The 25,615-nt window shown below is 40.7% G+C and overlaps 1 protein-coding gene across 1 annotated transcript in view; it reads right to left on the reverse strand.

Annotated features, from left to right (window-relative positions):
* Window positions 1-1,500: 1,500 nt before the first annotated feature.
* The window catches only part of LOC135477852 (integrin beta-PS-like), a 32,693-nt gene continuing 8,578 nt past the window's right edge, over window positions 1,501-25,615 (reverse strand). Inside the window, exons 3-19 of the mRNA XM_064758058.1 lie at window positions 25,460-25,564; window positions 24,933-25,017; window positions 22,554-22,685; window positions 19,435-19,531; window positions 16,231-16,315; window positions 15,658-15,744; window positions 15,127-15,210; window positions 13,801-13,878; window positions 12,750-12,935; window positions 10,832-10,908; window positions 6,911-7,015; window positions 5,698-5,855; window positions 5,379-5,488; window positions 4,681-4,773; window positions 3,109-3,241; window positions 2,175-2,294; window positions 1,501-1,700 (exon numbers count right to left, since the gene is read on the reverse strand). Coding sequence (XP_064614128.1) covers window positions 1,501-1,700; window positions 2,175-2,294; window positions 3,109-3,241; window positions 4,681-4,773; window positions 5,379-5,488; window positions 5,698-5,855; window positions 6,911-7,015; window positions 10,832-10,908; window positions 12,750-12,935; window positions 13,801-13,878; window positions 15,127-15,210; window positions 15,658-15,744; window positions 16,231-16,315; window positions 19,435-19,531; window positions 22,554-22,685; window positions 24,933-25,017; window positions 25,460-25,564 — 1,935 coding nt within the window. The remainder of the gene's footprint in view (window positions 1,701-2,174; window positions 2,295-3,108; window positions 3,242-4,680; window positions 4,774-5,378; window positions 5,489-5,697; window positions 5,856-6,910; window positions 7,016-10,831; window positions 10,909-12,749; window positions 12,936-13,800; window positions 13,879-15,126; window positions 15,211-15,657; window positions 15,745-16,230; window positions 16,316-19,434; window positions 19,532-22,553; window positions 22,686-24,932; window positions 25,018-25,459; window positions 25,565-25,615) is intronic.

Here is a 25,615-nt window from a genome sequence, read left to right on the forward strand (position 1 = left end):
TTACTAATCGATCTGTGCGACATGATTTCACAATTTCTAAACTTGTTCCGCCGTCGTCAAAGTGGATGCTTCGGAGCAAATATAAAATCAGTACAAATGAGCACAGGCATACTTTTACAGACAAATTGGAGAATCATACAGTAAGTGGTATTCGACATGCACGGAAACCTCTCGCGGTTAAGGGACAGATTACAAGAAGGTATCTCGCTTTATTTTGAATTTCTCGGTTTGACACGAGTGTAATCGTCAGTTATAAACTGAATAATTGATTGAATGGCTGATTACCTGATTGATGTATAATCAATCTTCTTTAAGTTTTTTTTTTTTCACTTATATAGCGGACATCCGGTTTATGACTGGTATAACCATCCACCGACGTAAGTCTGATACACAGATATGCACTGATATCGCGGATAATGGTAAACGTTCTATATTAAGCGCATCTATCCTGTGATTTTTTATACTGGAATGCGTTGGTAAATTTTGTTTTAAAATGAATAATAATCGATATGTCAATGTAAATTTATTGTAAATGATTGGTGCAAAATTCGGGCAAAATTCCGTGGCTCTAAGAGAGAGATTTCCATGGAAGTTGAATACGGCTTATTATCAACATCGTGATGATGATTGCCGCGGACCGTTTAATGCTATTTGCATTATCCTGCATTATCCACGTATGCTACGGCGCATAAACTCAATTAGTCCACTAATTACCGCATTCTTTACTGTTACCTAGAAATACCAGGCTAATTGCATGGGCTATATATGCATTTGTATTCTGCTGGCGTTGACATCGGACAAAATCAGAACGAATACCAGTTCAGGGTCGCTTTTATGTAAACGACAATACAGTACGCTTTTGTTTGAATAATTAACACCTTAAAATGGATTAAATTCCTTATTTTTTTTCAGGTATTACAAAGTCGTAAACTAAGAACAACTTTTTTATGCTGTGCACAAAAGCTTCAGTTCCCCGGTTCACACTGTTCGTAGGTGCCATGCGATGTGACTATATGACATGACCGACGGCACTGGTTGGCCCATTTGTGCAGGCTTATGTTCCTTGAAGACCATGCACTGTTTTCTACCTTCAACGATAAAAGAGTTCGAACTCGAAACTCCCCAATGGCATGCATGTCTGTACATTACACATGGCAAAGTTTGTCAGTATCTTACCAGAGGTCTGTGGTTTATTCTTATTCTGCATAGACACTCCAGTCCCCCCTCCCCCCACTCTCCCCATGAAACTGACCGCCGTCGTATAAGTGAAATTTTCTTGAGGAGTTTACCTAAACGTATAGGGCACCGTGCACGACCTAATGGTTAGCGCGCCAGCGCAACATAGCGACCCCTGAAGCCTCTCACCAATGAGGTTGCACGGGTTGCAAAGGTATGCTAGTAAGCTGCGGATGGTCGTGGGTTTCCATCGAGCTTTGTCCGGTTTCCTGTCCAACTAATGTTGGCCGCCTTTGTACAAATGAAATATTCTTTACATTCTATTCACATAAATAAAATAAATAAATCACATTGACTTACCGACGCCCATCTAGCGTTTTCGATCTCTTCCTTAAAGCGACTGTACTCTCTGCCATCGTAAACTGTCACACAAACTTTCCAGATGAGAAGACCGAGAAGTCCCGCTAATACACTGCCCACGACTCCTCCAATGATCGGCCTGATGTCGACGGGTTCGGCGCATACTGCCGAAAACACACGAAGATTAATATATTACCACGCGTGTGGGTGTACCGAATAAATAAAACAAGACAATGGGATGTAACGACTGCTTTTAAAATTTCATCCCGTACGTGGAAAGGTGTGTGAGCAACCTGCGGATGATCGTGAGTTTCCCACGACCTCCTGCCCGGTTTCCCTCCCACCCTAATGCTGGCCGCCGTAGTATAAGTGAAATATTTTTGAGTACGGCGTAAAACAGCTATCAAATAAATAATTCAATAATAAAACTTGATCACAAAATTATTTATTGTTGCTTTCTTGAAAGCAGCAGTGCTTTATGTGTTTGGTTTTCGGAGTAAGTTAGTGTTAACAGACATCTATGATGTTAGTATAATATTTCAAATGTTGCTTTACGATGTTGCTATAGCCAGAGCAAAAAACGTTTAGACAATCACGGTCAACCTTGGGATCTAATCTGACCATAAACTCACACATACCGATGACCTTCTGGGTCCTGATCCTAAGCCTGTTGTCTGTGCCATATTCGTAACTGAACTTAAAAGTGCAATCCGTCTGGTCTCCGAACAATTCCTGACAAATCGTCCCATTGTCGTCATCTGATGACGTCATCAAACAGAGACAAAACGCACAAATGACGAATACATGACGTATAGATGACACACGAGTAGTGACACGTAATGAATATCGAAATGATAGTAAAACAGACATATTTAAAGGATTCAATTTCGAATCAGAAGAAAGATTCGACAAATTAATACTTAAAAAACAGCACACTTTGACATAGGGTAACAGCTGCTATATGAATGTAGACTAACCGTAAGACTGAAATATATTTATTTCTATTTGAGTTTTAGAGCAAAAATGATTATCTCTATTGTGTTTTATTATTGTATGTATGTACTTCCAAATATATTTATTTTTGCATGATATCACGGCGAATTACCCTCTGTATACTCACCTTCTATTACATCCACCTCAGTAATACTGATATCACCACACTTTACCCCCTGTAAACTCACCTTCTATTACATCCACCACAGTAAAACTGATATCACCACGTTACCTTCTGTATACTCACCTTCTATTACATCAATCTCAGTAGGGGCCTCCGTGGCTCAGTCGGTTAGCGCGCTAGCGCAGCGTAGTGACCCAGAAGCCTCTCACCAATGCGGTCGCTGTGAGTTCAAGACCAGCCTATGCTGGCTTCCTCTCCGGCCGTACGTGGGAAGGTCTGCCAGCAACCTGCGGATGGTCGTGGGTTTCCCCCGGGTTCTGCCCGGTTTCCACCCACCATAATGCTGGCCGCCGTCGTATAAGTGAAATATTCTTGAGTACGGCGTAAAACAACAATCAAAAAATCAATCTCAGTAATACTGATATCACCACACGTTACCCCCCCTGTATACTCACCTTCTATTACATCCACCTCAGTAATACTGATATTACCACACTTATTCTCACATTCCTCAGCTGAATAAAGTCCCCTCTTAAACAAACGGCAGTTGACGCAGTCCTTGTTACAATTGCACACGCCGACACACGACTGTGGAGAAACCAAATTATCGCAGCTATATTAGGGCATAAAAGTGTGCTAGATGTTACATGGTTGTACAGTAGCTTATAGGGAAATGCGATCCAGAAGAGACGCCTTCTGAATCAGTAGAGTATATAGCACAGAAATATTACGGTACAAAAGGTTGTTAGATGTTACATGGTTGTACAGTAATTTACAGAGAAATACGAACAAGAAGAGACGAATTCAGTTGAGTTACTGTACAGCACAGCTGTGTTAGGATAGTGTATGCAGGTAGGTTATACGGATAGGATGTAATAAATGTTAGTGGGAACTGTATTAGGACATCGCGGTATCGTACGGTAGATGTGCTTGGAAGCCTCATTAAGGCATTCTTTTTTTCAAGCAGATCTTACCAAATCACCGTACGGTAGATGTGCTTGGATGCCTCATTAAAACAGCCTTTTTTTCAAGCAGATCTTGCCAAAACCCACCAAAACAAATCCATTGTGGACAATATCTGTACATATGCCTGAGAAAGGCAATCAATTACGTCATCAAAAAGTTGTAAGGGAAATGACATGGGAGTGTTTACCGCATTAAGATTACGGTAATCGACCGCAAAGTAGTACTGACCATTTATTTCTTGTCGAGAATTGCGGGTGACGAGAATTGCGGGTGACGAGAATTGCGGGTGACGAGAATTGCGAGTGACGAGAATTGTGGGTGACAAGAATTGTGGGTGACGAGAATTATGGGTGGCGAGAATTGTGGGTGACGAGAATTGCGGGTGAGGAGAATTGCGCGTGACCAGAATTGCGAGTGACGAGAATTGTGTATGACAAGAATTGTCGATGACAAGAATTGTGGGTGACGAGAATTGTGGATGACGAGAATTGTGGATGACGAGAACTGTGGGTGACGAGAATTGTGGCTGAACAACTCTCACTATCTGAGTCGTCGATATTGTCATTTTTCTCCATTTCTTCAATGATACATCCAGAAGTGCTTGAACATTTTGTCGGTACTGCCTAAAAATGACTGGTTTCGCATTTCCTACATCAATGTGTTGGTAGTGGAAGTCAGTTTTGGCTTATTCAGATATGGCTTTTGCAAATTGTCCCAATGTTTGCCAGTAATAGCTAGTAATTGCCAGTAATTGACATAACATATAGTTCTCTAGATAGGATCAGTCACTGTATTAAAGTGTAATTTCTATGCCTGATAGAACATTTTTTATTGGATTCAGTCTTATGGGTGAGCATACACATAGTGAGGTGTAGTATTATGGTTTGAAAATGATAGCATGATAGGTGAATACCTGGATAGAATTGTGCCTATCTTTACCCTGACTGGACTGTTCTCTGGATGTCAAGCTAGACCAGTATTGCCATTGCCGATGGAAATAAAACTATAAAATTCAGCTTACAAGTTAAAATGCAATATTTCGGGTTTCCATGTGTGCTTACCGGACAATGTTCACAGAAGTCGCCATAGCATCTGGACTCCTTGTCACATTTGCACTTCCCACAGTTACACTCTCCTTGACCGTTACACACTGCCTGAAAAAAAACGAACTTACGCATGCACAAGTTACAAAACACAGTGCTCACAGAGATCATCATAGCAACTGGACTCCCTGTCAGAGACACAATCTCCTTAATTACCATATACACACTGGCTAAAATGAAGAACGTGTGCATGCGCACGGCGCAAAACACAAACAATTGTCGTATTTGACATGCAATTTCGTTCATAACTATGCTACTCATTTTGCCTGACTCTGAGAGTTCTACTGATCTTGGAAAGATGTTTTGCAGTTTTTGGTTAAGAGATACATGTACAATTCACGGTCAGGCTGTATTAGACTTCGAGGAATTTCTTTTCGTCTAACATAACTGTCGCTGTGAGTTCAAGTCCAGCTCATGCTGACTTCCTTTCCGGCCGTAAGTCGGAAGGTGTGCCAACAACCTGCGGATGGTTGTGGGTTTCCCCCGGGCTCTGCCCGGTTTCCACCCACCATAATGCTGGCCGCCGTTGTATACGTGAAATATTCTTGAGTACGGCGTAAAACACCAATCAAATAAATAAATAAACAAATCTAACATAACTGGGACAATAAACAATGACCCAATCATTTGTCAACTAAAGCTGTCGGTTGACCTACCCCATTCGGAGCCAAACAGGTGTCTTGACTGATAGGACAGTCGCACGACGTCCCGTTGTAACCCGGGTTACACAAACACGTGCCGCACTGACAGCGCCCTCTAGTGGGACCTGAAAGTTATAGAAACAGAACTGTAACAAAATTGTAGTAGAATTGACCATGCTGCCTTCAATGAGCTCAGACTGGAACGTCATAAAACAAAATCTTTGGATATTATACTGTCTGAGTGTGAAATATGAAAACGTAATAACACAAAATGATATCTAACATATGTAATAACAGTTTTATAAGTGAAGAAATTCCTGACTAAGACGCTCACCTCCACAGAGCATTTCCTGGTAAAGATCACAAGAGTAGTCATCACACTGGCAGTAGTCACCACTGAACCTCTCCACGGAGTTCGGGGACCGCGGGTTACAGAAGCACTGGCCACACACGCACTCCCCATGTCCAGAACACAAAAGTGACGAGTTGTGGCTGGGAGTGAGAAACACGAAGAATAACGGTGAGTTGTAAAGTTTAGGTTACCGTTTTTTTACGTGACAGATGTTATGACACCAAAAATAGGATGACCCAAGTGTCACAAACGTATAATAGTATACATATGACCGGCTTTTCACAATGGACATCTGAGAAGCGAATTAGCAACATATAAGAGCAAGGGCATAAACTAATAACAGTTAAATTTCACAAGCAGTCGCTATTGACACTCTGCTTGAGTAAAGCCAGAAAGAAAAGAAAAATCACATTGAGGTTCAAGGGTCTGAATTAGAGGGATTCTAATGCATATTCGTGCACTGTCCCTGGCTACAGCGGTTAAAATGATAGTACCTGTGATTGTCAGGTATGTCAGGCGCCTGGCAAATGTGTTCCCATTTTCAAATATAGCACTCGCTGGTCCGACTGGGGCCTTAAGTTTTGAAGGTTTCTAAGGTACGGAGCAAACCTCGGCGGTTTAGTTTGGGTATGCAGTTCGATACACTCTTCAGTATGAAAAAACCTCTAAAAATCGAATCACATAGTCGAACACTTAAAACTATGCATAAATATACTTTCATTTATTTTTTTATTTTATTTTTTTCAGATTTTTGTGAAGAGAGGCGCTCAAACATTTGACTTCTATGGTGGGTTTTTATGGTCCATACTATGAGAGATTAGGAACTCTGACGTCACAGGAAGTTTATCCAACTCTAATCACGACACTGAGTGTTGGAATAACTCTTTCTACTCATGAGTGAAAGATAACTGAAATATGATCCCAAAAATCCCTTCCTTCTGGTGAACAACAGGCAAAAAGGTGATGTCAGAGGTCCTCACTACCGTCAGTATGGCTCATAAAGCCCACCATAGTTTTGAAACATTGTAATGCCTTTCAACACTCACAAAAAAATCTGAAAAAAATAAATGAAAGCATTTTTACGCATATATTTTCAGTTGTCTTTATGATGAACCTTGCTTTGTATTTTAGCTTTCTTTTACTTTAAAAGACTTTGAATGGAGAATTCTACTTAAAGCGAATGATATGTTCCTACTGTTGGCAGTTTCCTTGCTGCTCGTTGTCATCCAGCTGGCTCTCCTCACACTCACAGAGCCGACCTCTTCTGCCCTCATTGCACTTGCACACCCCACAAGCGTATGTTCCCCATTACCGCCACTACACAAAATACTGTTAGGCTCCTGAAAATAGCACATCGTTATGAAAATAGTTCAAGGTAAAGGGCACCTGAGTATGATAAACTGGTTTTTATTTATTTATTTATTTATTTGATTGGTTGATTTGTTTTTAACAACATGTTCAAGGCTTCTGCTCTTATATGACGGCGGTCAGGTTTAGGAGTTGACGAAACCGATGTTACCTGACAAACCACCTGACCTAAAGCCGCAGACTAAACAGATTTGAAATTGAAGTCGCTGCAAAGCCCTGGTTCACGAAGTTTATAAAAGAGTGAGTGCTTGGGGTTTAACGTTGTACCTTAACAATTTTGCAGTTATATGGCGACGAAGAAATCCTTAGAGTGCAGGTGATGTGCCTCCTTGTTGCAGGACGGATTTTCACCGCTCTTTCATCTAGTGCTACTTCACTGAGATGCCTTACGAAGGCAAGTAAGCCGCCCCGCCCGAGCCATTATACTGATATAGGTCAACCACTCGTTACATTATCCTCTTCATGCTGAACGCCAAGCGAGGAAATTACAACTTCTCTTCCTCGAGTCTCAGGTGTGACTCGACCCAGGATTGAACCTGAATCTACCGCTGCTGAAACGGACGCTCTACCAAGCTTATAAAAGGAAATTTTCTTTCAAGGTTTGTTTAAGCAAGACGTTTGCCATGCATAAGCAATTTGTGTAGACAAGTATTCGTCCTAAAATTTTCTAGAAACACTTAGTTTTAGACTTTGGCAAAAAAATAAAGCTTCCCGCAACCTGAATTCAGGAAACCACGTGAAACCGTTGCCGGGGTCGAGAAAGCCATTTGTGACTTAAGTTAAATTTCTAAACCTTCTCTCAGTGCATACGTTTTAGGTACACGTTACAATTTTGACATATTTGTCTTCATGTAACATTGATGAGGTGGTTAAAATTTTCATTCGTAGATCTCAACGATAAGGCGTAAACCGCCCCTTTAACTGAAGACAAAAATAGCCATGTGAAATAGATCCCATGCTCTAGACTAATTCCACACAGTCAAACATGTATGGCTTAAGTCAAACTTTAAAATCTTTGCACACTGTGTAGATTTTATTGGTAGATGTTGAAATTTTTGACATTTATCTTAAGATAACATCGATGAGGTGGTAAAAAACTGTAGCTTTGGGGGGACACATATAAGGTCTGAAATCAAAAGTCCGAAATGGCAATAATTGTGGTATAATGGGTCTTGAAACACAAGTGCAAAACGTCAAGCTTACCGCTTCGTCAGCCTTCTGGCAGCCACATTCGCAGATGATCTCCAGTTCAATCGTCAGAGTATCAATCAACCTACTGGACCTATTATGATGTCTCTGCGACGGAGAGCAGGATTGCTGGGACATTCAGGCACCTGAATCTCTACGTCAAATGTCACCTGTGTACGAGACATGAGAAGAATGGAAATATGGACAGTGGGAGGGATATGTAACATGTCAACAAAATGGCTGACCAGTATGAATTTAAGGTCGCTGATCTACTGAATCTGTTGGATTTGCCTTATTTAATTCTCTGAAACGCGCGAAAAAAGTTAGGGATTTACGAAAATTTCAAACAAGATATTTGTTGCAATTTATTTATTTATTTCATTGATTGACCGGTATCTAACGACTACTCAAGAAATTTGTTAAGGGTTAAAGGGTTAGGAAACCAGAGAGCCTGGAGTGAACCAAATGCAGCCTTTGCTGGGTTAAATCCTGCTATCTCAGTGGTCAGAATCCGATCGGCCGATCTAGCGGAATTAGACAGCAAGGTGTCTCGAGTCTCTGAGTAGGGCCCATAAAATATGGATAGTAGTTAACCAATTAGTTACCCGTTTTAACAAGCCCCATCACCTACAGAAAAATGGGCCGTGGTCGAGTGATTCAGGTATTCAAACACTGGGACACAAGACGTGTCAGCATGCACTTGATGACGCTTGAATGATCGATCCTGAATTCTACGTTCCTTGATGACAACCGATCTTCTAACAATAATTATAAAGCAACGAGTATAATTCTATTAATAGCATTATCACCATCATTTTCATCAAATACCAACATGCTGTGCATACCAGCGCGTTACGCGTGAGAAAGATCTTCACTGAGGTATCAAAAATCGGTGGTTTTATGCCTCATGCACTCCAGTTTCCCCAAACCATAAAACTGACTGTTATTGTGTAAGTAGTAAAATCTTTACTACTGCGTTAAACGATAAATAAATCGAATAGGCCTAAATCCAATACTGATCTTCGCCTGAAAATATCTCTGAAATCTTGATTTACTTACCTCTTCTCCAATTTTAACATTTTTACACCGATTCGTATCTTGAAGAAGTGCTTCTACAATCGGAAACAAAAGAAATCTGAATGCTTACTTGTACAATTACACACAATCAGTATTTTATGCTCCACAATACAGACCGAAGTTCTTAAAGAAGCTATCTCAATGCGGTAGCTGTGAGTTCAAGTCCAGCTCATGCTGGCGTCACCTTCGGCCGTAAGTGGGAAGATCTCCTCAGCAACCTGCGGATGGTCGTGGGTTTCCCCCGGGCTCTGCCCGGTTTCCACCCACCATAACGCTGGCCTCCGTACTAAAAGTGAAATATTCCTGAGTACGGCGTAAAACGCCAATTAAATAAAACAAATAAAATAAATAAAGAGTCTATCCACCAGAATTACTGCTATTATTTTAGCATTGCTCAAATACTCAATAAAATATTAGCACCGAAGCGATAATGAAAACATTCAGAAATCAAATAAAAACGGAGGGACATTTTTAAAACCAGCTAAAATAAACGCAAAGCCTCAACAACATTCAAAAAAGAACATTACCGTGACATTTTTACGAAATTTATATCTGTAGGCTACAAATTTGTACATCATAAAGTGTGAAAAAAAACTTTTATTTTACAATTTTGGCCAATAGTCCATGCAATAAATACTGAATAATTTAATCGCCAGCGACGTTGCCAAATAAATGAAAAACCAAAGACACACTAAAATCAAATATGTATCTCATGAAAGACGATGAAACATTGTTTAGGAAAATAGTGAGATGTGTTTTTTTTTCTGTTAGATTTTTCCAACCGAGTAAAATTGTTTTAAAACACCAGATTCTACGGTCGTCCGTTGTTACCCAGACGGTATCAATAACGTCACATCCATATACTGTATTTAAAATCGTTCGTTTCAAGGTCCTTTCGGCGAATACCTATATGTCTACGTATTTAGAATGATCAACTCTAGCAGTCACTAAGTGTTAAGTGACAAAAACCTGTTGTGACGTCACTGGCAATATGGTCAAAAAGACCAGAATACAAAGTTTCAAATGTATTTTACTGGGTTGAAAAAGTTCGAAAACAATAAGTTTAAAAAAATTTGTGGACAGTGTTTAATGCTCTTAATCTGACATATCCTTTACATAAGCGTATTCGTTGCTCTAAATATAGATTGATAGATGTGACTTGGTAGATTGATTTCAAGTAGAGTTACACTTTCTTCCAGATTGGCCGAGTGATCTAGAACGGCTGATAAGTACTGTTGGCGTTACGGTGCCTTACCCCCAGGTCGCAGGTTCGAACCCAGAGAGGTTTCAGTCAATTTTATAACTAGAATCTACGAAATGACAATACTGTTGATTTAAGCGTAGACTGAGTCGGTTGCATGGAACCTTCGTTCAAAAAGTCAACTGGCATATGTTTCATGCTGTATAGGGTATGGTATGACACACTGGACAGATCTGTTGTTAAGCAATGTTGAGTGAGACGAGATAGATTCAGCGATCTTACCCTAAGCACATCGATTGATAACTAATCGTCACTCCGTCAGTGTTGTTGGCCCGAAGTTCAACCGTTGAGGAGATTTTCTGTGAAAAGAAAAGATCAAAATTATCAATATATATATATATATATATATATATATATATATATATATATATATATATATATATATATATATATATATATATATATATATATATATATATATTATATAGATACGTATTTGTAACGTTAACAAGGCTTCTTCCCATTAGGTGGATCTTGTTGTAACGTTGTAACCCACTCTTCTAGAACTTAATTGTTTTAAATATTAAAGACTACAGCACAGAGTCTCAGTATAAATCCAGAGCAGCGACGACAGTGTGATTGTTGGCAAATGGTCAAACGTAACCTGTGGATTGCGACTTCATGTCAGTTTACCTCAGTTATGGATTTATTCTTATTGTTGGTGAAATTCCTTAACAAGTTCCTTAACAACTGACGAAACCGCTATGACCAAGGTGTCAACGAAAACAGTGCAGCGATGCCAATTGCAATTTGTTAGACATCACTGGTCTAAAATTACTACAAATGGTTTGTAAAACCTTGTAACAACAATTGAAAGCGACCGGGCCTCGGGGATGCTTAGTATATCAGCAGAATATTGGTTTACGCGGGAATACACTATAAAAGACTAACGCATAGAGAGTAGAACCATTAGATGTCAAGCCTAAAATATCGAAATTCTTCACTGTATCACAAAAGACTGGAACCGGCCCCGATAGCACAGCTGGTAGAGCGTCCGCTTCGGGAACGGTAGATCCAGAATTAATCTTGGGTCGAGTCACACATAAGACCTTAAAAGAAGAAGACGTAACTTCCTCGCTTGGCGTTCAGCATGAAGGGTATAGCGCAACGACTGGTTGACCCATATCAGTATAATGGCTAGGGCCTTGGGCAGTGAAGCAGCACTTGTGAGTGAGTGAGTGCTTGGGGTTTAACGTCGAACTCAACAATTTTTCAGTCATATGACGACGAAGGAATCCTTAGGGTGCATGCACGTGCAATGTGCCTCCTTGTTGCAGGACGGATTTCCACCGCTCTTTTATTTAGTGCCGAAGCAGCACTAGATAAAATAGCGGTGGAAATCCGTCCTGCTACAAATAGGCACATTACATGCGCTCTAAAGGTTTCATCGTCGTCATATGACTGAAAAATTAAGTACGACGTTAAACCCCAAGCACTCATTCACTCACCTCAAAGACTGGTGACTGCTTCTCTTTAACACGTTACCAACTTTATTTATTATGTTTTAGGTTGTTTAGGAAATGCGTCTGTCCATATCACATGTGATATCACAGTCACGTGTCACCATAGGCAGCAAACGCCAATTATCACACTATCGTCGCTGCTCTAGTTTTTACTCTCCATGTTGAGTAGTCTTTTGTACTGTGACTATGGACTATATTTATGGTACATGATTGACATACAAATGCAGGACTTGATTCTCAGATTTAATAGCATCAGTTGTATAACAGTATCAGTTGTATACCAGTATCAGTTGTGTACCAGTATCAGTTGTATACCAGTTGTAAACCAGTATCAGTTGTATGCCAGTATCAGTTGTATACCAGTTGTATACCAGTATCAGTTGTATACCAGTATTAGTTGTATAATAGCATCAGTTGTATACCGGTGTCAGGTGTATACCATTTGTATAACAGTAACAGTGGTATAATAATATCAGTTGTGTAACGGTATCAGTTGTATAACAGTATTAGTTGTATACCAGTATCAGTTGTACACCAGTATCAGTTGTACACCTGTATTAGTTGTATACCAGTATCCGTTGTATATCAGTAGCAGTTGTATAACAGTATTAGTTGTATAATAGTATCAGTTGTATAACAGTATCAGTTGTATAACAGTATCAGTTGTATAAATCTACCTTGTAGTTTTCTCTGACCAGTTCCACGATATTGCCCGAGTCCTGCGACAGCGTGCCTACTGTGGAGCCCTCAAGGACCTCTGATAGCCCCTTGTAAGTCTGACTATAAGATCGCGGGATTGCGAAGATCACGTTAATCTTCTTCTCACGGATTATCTCCCTCATTTGCCCAACTGAAGGATAATCCTGTAGGGTAGAAAAGAAAAACATCGTAAAGAATCATCGTTACCGGAATTCAGTTTAAACAAACGTGGCTCCTAACGTGGAACATAATAGGTGGTAAGCGGTTCAAATCCGGCTACTATTACTTTTGGCAGGAATTATTATTATTATTTTTATTATTATTATTGAAATAGTCCTTTATGTACTGAGTTACGTACCTGTGTTGCTTAATCCGTCCGACTATATGACTAAAGGCATATTGTTCGGTTAGTCAAACTGTACAGAAACAACAGATGTTGCTTTTGAAGACACTTTATTTGTTTGTTTGATTGGTGTTATACGCCGTACCAGTACTCAAGAATATTTTACCCATACGACCATGGCCAGCTTTCATGGGGAGAAACCGGAAAGAGACGGAGGAAAACCACATCCATGCGTAGGTTACTGGCAGACCTTCCCTTGCTCCTGAGTCATTGCGCCGTGCTGACACACTAAACCCCTCGGCCACGGAGGTCTCGAACACACTTTAGCTATATCCGTCATTAGGTGTCATACATCGAGCGATCTTTGTAGCTATCTTACCACCAGCACTAGTGCTTGTTGATGTCGTTGTAATGGGTGGTGTTATCCTTGTCCTTGATCGTGAGGTGTAAGTTTGAAATGCGCATGCGTTGCAGCTTTTGACTGCACTTTCGAAACAAGAGTCAATTAGATCCTGGAAATTTTCATCTTATACGTTCAACATTCAGACTTTTTGCCATCGGAACTGGAATAGATTTTTTAAGCTTTTATCGAGTAACAAAGATCTCTTGCGAGATGTGAACGTTTCAACATTTAAACTATCTTTGCACAATAGTTGAATCATTCGTGACTCTAGCTGGCATCTTACCTGATTGAGATCTTCGGTGTACAACCCTTTATCGTCCAGGTGACACTGACCATCATTCGGCATCACGATACCTGCCAACTAAACAGAAACAACAGTGGTGAGCATTTGTTCAGGTGTTTCAGACCGACAGTCAGTATGGAGAGTGGTAACCAGATCTGACTCCACATTCTGCAGGTGACCAACTGGACAAACGGTTCACAATAATCAAAGTAAGATCATTGGCCTTTATTTAATTCGAGCATCGATTCCCTGTGTTTGACATAGTCAGCTATCAACAGCTGGTCTTTCACATAATCTGTCATAGACTGGTGGTCTTGAACGCGTTCGGTCATCAACTGCTAGTCTTTTGATCAGTTCTGTTATTGACTGGTGGTCTTGGACCAGTTCAGTCATCAACTCCTGATCTTTTGACTAATTCTGTCATCAACTCCTGGTCTCTTGAAGTATACCGTGTACGACTGCTTGTCTGGCCAATTCGAACGCCAACCGCTGATTGACCCAATTCGAACTTCGTCTGATGGTGTTTGACTAGTTGGAGCATCGATAACTGGTCTTTGACCAATTCGAACATCCACTGTTGGTCTTTGACCAATTCGAACATCGTCTGATGGTGTTTGACCAGTTCGAGCATCGATAACTGGTGTTTGACCATTTGGAACATCCACTGCTGGCCTTTGATCATTTGGAGCATCAATTTTTGGTCTTGACCAGTTGGAAAATCGATTGTTGGTCTTTGACCAATTCGAACATCCTCTGATGGTTTTTGACTAGTTCGAGCAAGGATAACTGGTCTTTGACCATCTGGAACATCGACTGCTGGTCATTGACCAGTAGGAACATCGATTTCTGGTCGTTGACCAGTTGGAACATCGATTTCTGGTCGTTAATCAGTTGGAACATTGACTGTTGGTCTTTGACTATTTGGAACATCGACTACGGGTCTTTGACTAGTTGAAGCATCGATTTCTGGTCTTTGACCATTTGGAACATCGACTGCTGGTCTTTGACCAGTTGGATCATCGATTTCTGGTCTTTGACCATTTGAAGCATCGACTACTGGTCTTTGACCACCTTGAACATCGACTGCTGGTCTTGGACCAGTTGGAACATCGACTTTTGGTCTTTTGACCAATTTGACAGTTGACTGCGGGCTTTGACCTATTCGATCATCTACATTGGGCTGCATGCGGCCTTACGTTAGGAAGTCTGTCAGGTACATATCTCAAGGGCCGGTGGTGTCCTATCAACTATTTCAGACTTCCTCCATTTATGATGATTCAAAACATTTGATCAGTAAAACATTAGTTATAAAAAGGAAGACAATACCTTGCCATCTCCAGCCGAGTGGAATGAGGCGTCTGAGGAATAGATGAGTAGTTTTCTTGACACATCTCGCCAGCCTATCTCTTTCTGCAAACAGAACCAAGCAAGAAAAAAAACTGTTATGTCGAATAAACATTTCTCTGCAGTACGACCGTTTCATTTAAGAATAACTATCACTGATACATTGTGGTGGTCTTAAAAATACAGGGCGTAACACCATCGCTTTTACAGCAGACAGTACAGGGGGCAAATGGTTCTTGCAACACATCTTGGTCGAAGAATCGATATCAAATATTTACAAAGAAAGCAACAAGGTTTTGCAACAGGGTTGCAAACTACAGACAACTGTACCTTATAGCAATTAATGTCAGTCTTATCGGCCCAAAGACTCTACAGTATCAACACGAAAGAAAACTCCACAAGCTTGTTCACTGAGTGAGTATGAAAAACTATTAGCAACCATTCTTTTCCTTTAAAAAATTGTCCTCACATTAAAACCCGTGAGAGCATTTTTTCCAAAAACTGAAACCTTACCCTACACGCTAGGACCTGCATCATAGCGTCCAGCCCTCCTTCCGGCGAATCCAGGTTACCAGATATTTCTCCTTTGTCTACGATGTTCTGAAAGACCAGCGAAATATTTTATACGCAGAATAGAAAAGCAAGTCCACGAAATGGCCGTCTTCAATGCTGGTATTCAGTGATTTAACATTTGCTTTATGTCATATAAATAAAATACGTAGAAAAATACAGAACGGATTTATATTGTACATAGAAACAATTAAAAACATATCACGTGAACACACAAAAGTGAAATACATTGTAACTATTACAATTAGTGTTGTACGTATAATCATTGTGCACTTATGTATGACTCAGGGCGGCACAATGACCGAAGACTTGTACTCTTCCTGACCTAAGGCGTTCTTGTGTTCTTTCTTACCTAAGGTGCTCTTGCTGAACTAAGGTATTCCTGTGGGCCTAAGGTGTTCTTGCTGAATTACAGGGCGTTCTTTCTTACCTTACCGAATAAAGTGTGCTTGTTGACCTAAGGTTTTCTTGTTAATCTGCTAGCCGATCAGTGATTCTGTCCCACAGTATACTTACCTTGAACTGTGTGACGTTCGGGGTGAGACTTAACAGATGTCGGAATGAATACGGGGGTCCACAATCTGAACATGGGTTCTTTAGTCTGCGAGAAGACACAATGACGCATTTATTAAGAATATATAAGATATAAGAAAAGAACTCAGTGACAATGTTAAGCCCTTCGGTGTTAACGTCAATGAGTAGCTAAATTTTAATAAGCATATTACTGAAACTGAAATGCGGATAAATGTCCTCAGTCAACTCTCTAGAGGTGTGGATTTTAGAAGCCAATTGTGTATTTACAAATGTTTTAATTACTGTACATCTATTTGGACGTTTTGCTCTAAAAGTTTCTCTGACAAACTTGAAAAACTCAATGAAAGAGCAATTCGCTTTGATTTCTTAGATTATGAAACTGAAACATATTACTTTCTAAGTCATACACAATAACCACCAAAAGAAAAGACCCATTTTATACAACCGATATCTTAAATGAAAAAAATTATACAAACTGTGTGGAATTCCTTCTCCCCTCTTAAATATTCATTGCGACGTCCCTGTCCTTAAAGTCTTATTCATACCATATTGTTAACGTGCATTTTTGGTCTCAGTAAAATACGTACGTATATCGTGATAATCGTTAATTTTAAAGTCTGTAAAAGTCAACTACAAAAAGGAAGAGTTTGGGATGTACTACAGGGCCACATCATGCTTACGTGCGAAGATGTAGGTAGCCAAAATGTGTTTGGAATGCCGTGTCCTGAAGAGCTACACGGCACAGCTAAGCACGGTGATATGTAATTTGCCTAAAGGAGGCTTAATAGTCAAAATTAAAATACTTAATAAAAATCACTGCTGACAGAAAATTGAGATATTTTATTTCACCTCTTTCATGTAAGATTGAATAAATGTGTTCTTTTTTTAAGTTATACACATCAAGGTGTATTGCCTCAGAGGTTTATAAAATTGTTGAGAATATACACCCTGATTACTTCCATGACATAGTTAAGATAGTGCAGAGCCACTGCAACCTCCGAGATAACCTTATTGTTACTTTACCCCGATACAGAACGAGAGTATCCGGGTATAACTCTCTCAGTTAGCAAGGGTCTAAGCTTTGGAACCATCTGCGTAGAGAAAATAAGACTATGGACACAGGGAATTCAAAGCTCTATTAAATAAGTGGTTTGGATGCACGTGGTGTGAGATTTTTTTCCTCTCTCTATTGTGATACAAGATTTTTTTTTTGCTTTTATCTTGTTTCAATCACTCTTTTCCAATATAGCAATAATTAATTTTTGAAAAAAAAAATCAGAAAAAATTTTGCATATCATTAACACTCTTGTTTTCTTGTGGTACTAGTCATTTTTTGTCCCGTCGGCATAAGTAGCCTTAGGCTAATGTTAATTTGTTGCAATCAAACGACGTTAAATTTTGAGATTTTGAGATTTGAGATTTCAGAAATTACGGTTTGATTAAACAGCCCAATCTGGGGTTTTGACCAAGAGATAAGGAAACTTGCTGAGGCTTCCGTAGCCCAGTAGTTAGCGTGCTAACGCAGATAATTTCCTCCAGTGTTTTTCTCCGATGTGGCCGCTGTGAGTTTCCATTTCATGCTGGCTTACTCTCCGGTCGTACGTGTGAGGGCGTGTCAGCAACCTGCAGGTGCTGACACGCATGCTGGCAGCCGTCATATCAATGAAATATTCTTGAGTACAGCGTAAAACACCAATCAAATCACCTAAACATACACTGTTTAACACCCCCATTGTCGATAACACCCAGTTAGTAATTTTGCACTACACGAACTTCGAGTTCAGTAGGAGACGTAAAATTATAAAGTCGTATATCTCTTTATATTTTTTTTATTTTCAGGACTTCATAATGAGGATGATTATTTATTATAAAATTGAAGTTTTACTCGAAGAAAAATATGGGCAGATAACTATCCTCGGAGATCTACTTGGAAAATGATAATTTTTCAAACAATAAGCATATTTTCCCCATCTTTGAGGTTTATGGGTAGAAGGCCCTCATACCGGAGGGATGGTGGTCGGTAGGCGTTGTCACTCCTCAGAGGAAGTGCCCACAAATTTTGGGAATGACCGTTGCACGCCCTTGACAACTCGGTCAGCGACGCTCCAAGGGCGCTCGAATGATAATACATTCGTATCATTACGCGTGATGTAACTCAAGAGAACAAAATCAGTTCGTTTTTCAGAATGTTTCTTTGCTCAAAAAATTTGCGAAGCTTCAGACTTCAAGGTCGAAACATTTACGTGCACATAATAAAGTACAACCCTTAGTAAAGAGTCAAAATCAAGCCAGAATAAACAATAAGAACCCGATAGTTTTGTAGTGAATGATAATGGGAGAAACACATACGAAGACCTTGCTGAGTTCATTTATTTGTTAACTTATTGGATTGGTGTTTTACGCCGTACTCAAGGATATTTCTCCTATACGACTGCGGCCAGCATTATTACGGGAGGAAATCGGGCAGAAAACCATGAACATCCGCAGGTTGCTGTCAGGCCTTGCCGCGTATGTCCGGACGAGAAGTCAGCATGGACTGAACTTCAACTCATAAACACCGCATTGGTGAGAGGCTCCTGGGCTATTGCGCCGCGCTGGCACCTCAACTATCTAGGCCACCTCTCCATGCTGAGGCTCCTCACTGATAAATAACACCACCCTTGCAAGGCATCCGGGTGAAAACAATAGAGCCTCAGCCCTCCATACGTTACTCTTGGTGTAGCGGTTAAAGCTCAACCCTTTTGGGAAAGGTGAATAGAATATGTCCATACGGTTCAAAGGATAATTTTGTTCTCGATGGCGGCAACGCAAGGGAATGAATTCCATATGACATGTGACATTTTGTTGGCAAACTTGATGGCGCTACTGTTGTTAAACATTTGAAGGTTACTTTATGTTTATTGAAAAAGAAATATATTTAATGACACTTTAAGATCATGTCATAAAATCGTGCAATATTTAATGATATTTTATAGGTTTTTGCATAATTTGATTTTCGATTTGTGTGTTTTATTTTTATTTTGTCAGGTTTATAAAGCGTCTGGTTTGTTCCTGTCTGTTCTGATTTTGGAATATTCATTCCCATGTTGAAAGACTAGTGCCACGGTATGGCTCAACTACTGCTAATGTGGTGTTAAACCCTTATCATTCATTCATTCATTCATACATATCGCGTTCACCACTTACTTGGAAGGCTCTGTGCTTGTGAAGGGCAAGGCAATCTTGTCTACAAAGCTCCCAAAACCAAATCGAACGTTATTGGTTAGATTAAGCATATTTTTAGCTGTAAGAAAAACAGACAATGCAATCAGGTGATCAGAAATCATGGAAATGTGTTCATGTTTTGTTATTCCAAAAGCTACCGATTACATAGGATATGTGTTATCACTATATACATACAAACCTATACAGGCTGAAAAAAAACAGCTACAAACCGACAATACATTTTATTGTCTAATAATATTTTATCAAAAATATCTCATTTTGTTACTATAGCTAATTCGGGGCATCCTGGCCGAGGTGGTTAAGTGCCAACTCGGCGCAATGACCAAGGAACCTCTCGTCACTGTGAGTTCAGCTCATTCTGGCTTCGCTTCCCGTCGTACGCAGGTAAGTCTACCCGCTATTTCGATACGCCTACCTAACGGTGCGGTTAGCGCGGCAGACTATCCTCCACCCTCTACTAGAAATCAATCATGCTCGCTACCAAACTGCCTTTATTCAGTGTCACGTAACAACCCAAGCTCTACGCATTGATACTTTGAACGTCCATATTATTATAAAGAAACTGCAGTTAGAATGCTTTTTCTACTACATAATGTTAAACTCCATTAGCTTAGTTTCGACACCAAGAACTCATTGCCTCGGGTCACAATGAATAAGAATACACTTACCCAACGTTGCCGCTAGCTCAGCTGTCTTTTCTTCCCTCTCTACTAGCCGCTGTTTCTACACATGTATCTAACGTTGCCGCTAGCTCAGCTATCTTTTCTTCCCTCTCTACTAGCCGCTGTTTCTTTACCTGTATCCAAGGTTGCCGCTAGCTCAGCTATCTTTTCTTCCCTCTCTACTAGCCGCTGTTTCTACACATGTATCTAACGTTGCCGCTAGCTCAGCTATCTTTTCTTCCCTCTCTACTAGCCGCTGTTTCTACACATGTATCTAACGTTGCCGCTAGCTCAGCTATCTTTTCTTCCCTCTCTACTAGCCGCTGTTTCTTTACCTGTATCCAAGGTTGACGCTAGCTCAGCTATCTTTTCTTCCCTCTCTACTAGCCGCTGTTTCTTTACCTGTATCCAAGGTTGCCGCTAGCTCAGCTATCTTTTCTTCCCTCTCTACTAGCCGCTATTTCTTTACCTGTATCCAAGGTTGCCGCTAGCTCAGCTATCTTTTCTTCCCTCTCTACTAGCCGCTGTTTCTTTACCTGTATCCAAGGTTGACGCTAGCTCAGCTATCTTTTCTTCCCTCTCTACTAGCCGCTATTTCTTTACCTGTATCCAAGGTTGACGCTAGCTCAGCTATCTTTTCTTCCCTCTCTACTAGCCGCTGTTTCTTTACCTGTATCCAAGGTTGACGCTAGCTCAGCTGTCTTTTCTTCCCTCTCTACTAGCCGCTGTTTCTTTACCTGTATCCAAGGTTGCCGCTAGCTCAGCTGTCTTTTCTTCCCTCTCTACTAGCCGCTGTTTCTTTACCTGTATCCAAGGTTGACGCTAGCTCAGCTGTCTTTTCTTCCCTCTCTACCAGCCGCTATTTCTTTACCTGTATCCAAGGTTGACGCTAGCTCAGCTATCTTTTCTTCCCTCTCTACTAGCCGCTGTTTCTTTACCTGTATCCAAGGTTGACGCTAGCTCAGCTATCTTTTCTTCCCTCCCTACTAGCCGCTGTTTCTTTACCTGTATCCAAGGTTGACGCTAGCTCAGCTATCTTTTCTTCCCTCTCTACTAGCCGCTGTTTCTTTACCTGTATCCAAGGTTGACGCTAGCTCAGCTATCTTTTCTTCCCTCTCTACTAGCCGCTATTTCTTTACCTGTATCCAAGGTTGACGCTAGCTCAGCTATCTTTTCTTCCCTCTCTACTAGCCGCTGTTTCTTTACCTGTATCCAAGGTTGACGCTAGCTCAGCTGTCTTTTCTTCCCTCTCTACTAGCCGCTGTTTCTTTACCTGTATCCAAGGTTGCCGCTAGCTCAGCTGTCTTTTCTTCCCTCTCTACTAGCCGCTGTTTCTTTACCTGTATCCAAGGTTGACGCTAGCTCAGCTGTCTTTTCTTCCCTCTCTACCAGCCGCTATTTCTTTACCTGTATCCAAGGTTGACGCTAGCTCAGCTATCTTTTCTTCCCTCTCTACTAGCCGCTGTTTCTTTACCTGTATCCAAGGTTGCCGCTAGCTCAGCTATCTTTTCTTCCCTCTCTACTAGCCGCTGTTTCTACACATGTATCTAACGTTGCCGCTAGCTCAGCTATCTTTTCTTCCCTCTCTGCTAGCCGCTGTTTCTACACATGTATCTAACGTTGCCGCTAGCTCAGCTATCTTTTCTTCCCTCTCTACCAGCCGCTATTTCTTTACCTGTATCCAAGGCTGACGCTAGCTCAGCTGTCTTTTCTTCCCTCTCTACTAGCCGCTGTTTCTACACATCTATCTAACGTTGCCGCTAGCTCAGCTATTTTTTCTCCCCTCCCTACTAGCCGCTGTTTCTACACATGTATCTAACGTTGCCGCTAGCTCAGCTATCTTTTCTTCCCTCTCTACCAGCCGCTATTTCTTTACATGTAGCCAAGGCTGCCGCTAGCTCAGCAGCCTTTCCTTCCCTCTCTTCTAGCCGCTGTTTCTATACACCTACCTTTCGTTAGTGCTAGCTCAGCAATCTTTTCTTCCCTCTTTATCAGTCGCTATTTCTACACACTTACCTAGCACTGCCGCTAGCTCAGCGGTCTTTTCTCGTCAATCTACTAGCCGCTGTTTCCACACATGTATCTAACGCTGCCGCTAGCTCAGCTTTCTTTTCTTCCCTCTATACTAGCCGCTGTTTCTATACACCTACCTAACATTACCTCTAGCTCAGCAGTCTTTTCTTCCCTCTCTACTAGCCGCTGTTTTCTTACATGCATCCAACGTTGCCGCTAGTTCAGCAGTGCTTTATTCCCTTTCTACTAGCAGCTGTTTCTATACACCTACCTAAATTTGCTGCTAGCTCAGCAGTCTTTTCTTCCCTCTCTACTAGCCGCTGTTTTCTTACATGTATCCAACGTTGCCGCTAGCTCAGCAGTGTTTTCTTCCTTTTCTACTAGCCGCTGTTTCTATACACCTACCTAAATTTGCTGCCAGCTCAGCAGTCTTTTGTTGATCATCCTTCATTGAACGGCTCAAATCCATCAGGAAGTACAAGTCCACGGGGTAATTGGCAGCTTGGCGGAATTTCACAGGAATTCGAAATGGTTTATCTTCAAAGGAAGGAAAGCATATCTTTTTTGTTTGACTGTATTTTCTTTTCTTATTCATTTCAGCGACAAAGAGAAGCATGCTGGACAATTCTTGAGACTTGAATCGCCAAAAAAAACCAGCAGTGGCTGGAATCGACTAGTACATTGTCTGGTCGATTCCTTTGGAGATCCATGGTTGTGGAGGGGATGGGGAGGAGTGTAATTTGTAAAAATAAAACCATAACTTAGGTAGTTTGACAAGACGCTGTATTTCTTCGGTTACAGTAGATCTTTTGCCAACTATCACATTGTCGATGCTGCCGTGGTTTTACTTTCTGTGTTGTAAGTCCTTTTTATAATTCTACATATATTTGGATGATGTATCACGACGGGTGTTTTTGTATGAAACCCCGTACCTCATTCATCCACCGTAGCCTTAAGTTGTAATCCACTTAATCTAGGATATCTGGAGGGTACTGGAGGGTGCTGGAGGGGAGGGGGGAGTGTAATTTGTAAAAATAAAACCATAACTTAGGTCGTTTGACAAGACGCTGTATTTCTTCGGTTACAGTAGATCTTTTGCCAACTATCACATTGTCGATGCTGCCGTGGTTTTACTCTCTGTGTTGTAAGTCCTTTTTATATTTCTACATATATTTAGATGATGTATCACGACGGGTGTTTTTGTATGAAACCCGTGCCTCATTCATCCACCGTAGCCTTAAGTTGTAATCCACTCAGTCTAGGATATCTTTGGGCAACGGCGATCCTGATCCTGTTTCGCGATTAAACCTCGTGGCTTCAGTTCGGACAAGCAACTTTGCCGATTAAATTTGTTTATTTGTTTGATGGAGTTTTACGCCGAATGTTTCGCTTATACAACGTCAGCCAGCATTACGATGAGAGGAAACCGGACAGAGTTGGTGGAAGTCCACAACCTTCCACAGGATGCTGGTAGACCTTCCGTAGGCTATGGCTGGAGAGGAAGTGATCATACTCTGGACTTGAACTCACAACAATGGTGAGACACCGACTACATGTTATAAGGGATATCCGTGTCCAGTTTCAGGATCATTGCTTTTATTAAAATCTGAAAAAGCACACAGCACAGGAAATGCCTGTGACAATTTACATCGATATTTATGCTTATTTATTCATTTATCTGATTGGTGGTGGTTATGGTGGGAGGAAACCGGGAAGAGCCCGGAGGAAAACCACGACCATCCGCACGTTGCTGGCAGACTTTCTAACGTACGGCCGCAGAACAAGCCTGCATGAGCTGAACTTGAACTCACAGCGAGCTCATTCGTGAGACGCTCCTGGGTCACTGCGCCTCAGCTAAAACACTCTGCCACGGAATCCCACTATTTATGTTTGCGTGCATATTAAGAGCAACATGAGAAATGACCGATGTTCTGATGCATGAATGCCAACTTTAAAATGCACGCGGAGATCAATGCGAAAGACTACAGAGTGAAGAACAAAACTAGAGTAGCGAGTACAGTGTGATAGTTGGTTGATGATCAAACGTAACCGGTGAAATACGGCCCCTTGTCAATTTACCCTAGACAGGGTTTTATTCTAACAATTCATGTAAATGCTTAAACTGTAGCAAATAACACGCTCTCTATCCCCATGGCTTAAGCAGAATTAGTTTTAAAAAGCATGCAGTGATGTTAAAAACAATTCATTAGTCACTTGTCCAGAAATATTCAAAATGCTGTGTTATCATCACATGTAATAAATAATAATAACGAATCATCAAAAACAACAACAACAACAGCAACAACAGGACCAGACATAACAACAACAACGACTTCACAGAGCTGCTCATCTTACCTTTATCTTACTTCTTATCTAATTACTGGGCATACTGTGGATGCTTCAAATGTACACCTCGCAGTTCAACCTTTCAGGCAGCATGTAGTTCACGCACCCTCTCATGTCACTCAACATTAAAATAAAGTTTTCTATACATCACAAAGAAATTTTGGAAATCTTAAAGTTCTCCACTTAAACGAATCTGTGGTATATTCGCTAATAGTGAAACTAGGGTGTAAACTTTGCCTCAGAATCGCATTTGTTCAATCAAAATTCAAGCAATGTAATGCGGCTGTATGAAGCATTGAACGTGCCATGCTGCAAAAACCTACAAACACATGTGATCCGCAGAAACGATACATGCAGAAAAAAGCAATTAAAATAAGAATGCATATGTATTTGCCTTAATGCTAAGTTTAAGGGTGGATCAACATGACTTTTACTTACTTGGCCTTAGCTTTAAAGACAGTCTCTGTGGCTGAATCTGGATCGCTCTATCAACGATATCTTGGGCATCTCTTACAGGGTTGTTCTGTACGAAAGAAGTAAATGGTCGTGAACAACAGCTTAATTTGACCATAAATTGTAAACGTTTTCATCACACACAATGTAGCGATTTTAACTTTAGTTGACTTGAACAGTAATTAAATGTACAATATTTTTTCGGATTGGTTTATTTCATTATTTTATTGTTGTTTACAACCATACTCAAGAAATTTCACGCAAACGTTAGTTGGTCAGTTTTGTGGGTGGGGGAAACCGGAATACTAGAGGCGAACCACCGATCATAGGTAAATTACTGGCTAACTTCTTCATGTGTGACGTAGAGAAGTACACACCATAGTTTTCAAATTATTGGTGCAAAAGCAGATGACTTTTAATGAACGTTAGACTGCGCAAAGAGCCACATAAACAAGTCAAAAGACTTCTTTATGTTCCCTTTTTAATCAAGTTTTTTTCTCGGTTTGGCTTACCATTAAAATCTGCATTTCATTGTTTGGATTGACGAGATCTGTGACATTATCACACCCGTTAGCCTGGTGATTTGCCAGCATGTCACACCGAATGGACGTGTACACCTGAAACAACGAATGGAACACATGACTGAAACAAGGGATGGAACATATGAA

Source organism: Liolophura sinensis, chromosome 11 (genome assembly GCF_032854445.1).
Source record: "Liolophura sinensis isolate JHLJ2023 chromosome 11, CUHK_Ljap_v2, whole genome shotgun sequence".
NCBI classification, from domain to species: Eukaryota; Metazoa; Mollusca; class Polyplacophora; order Chitonida; family Chitonidae; genus Liolophura; species Liolophura sinensis.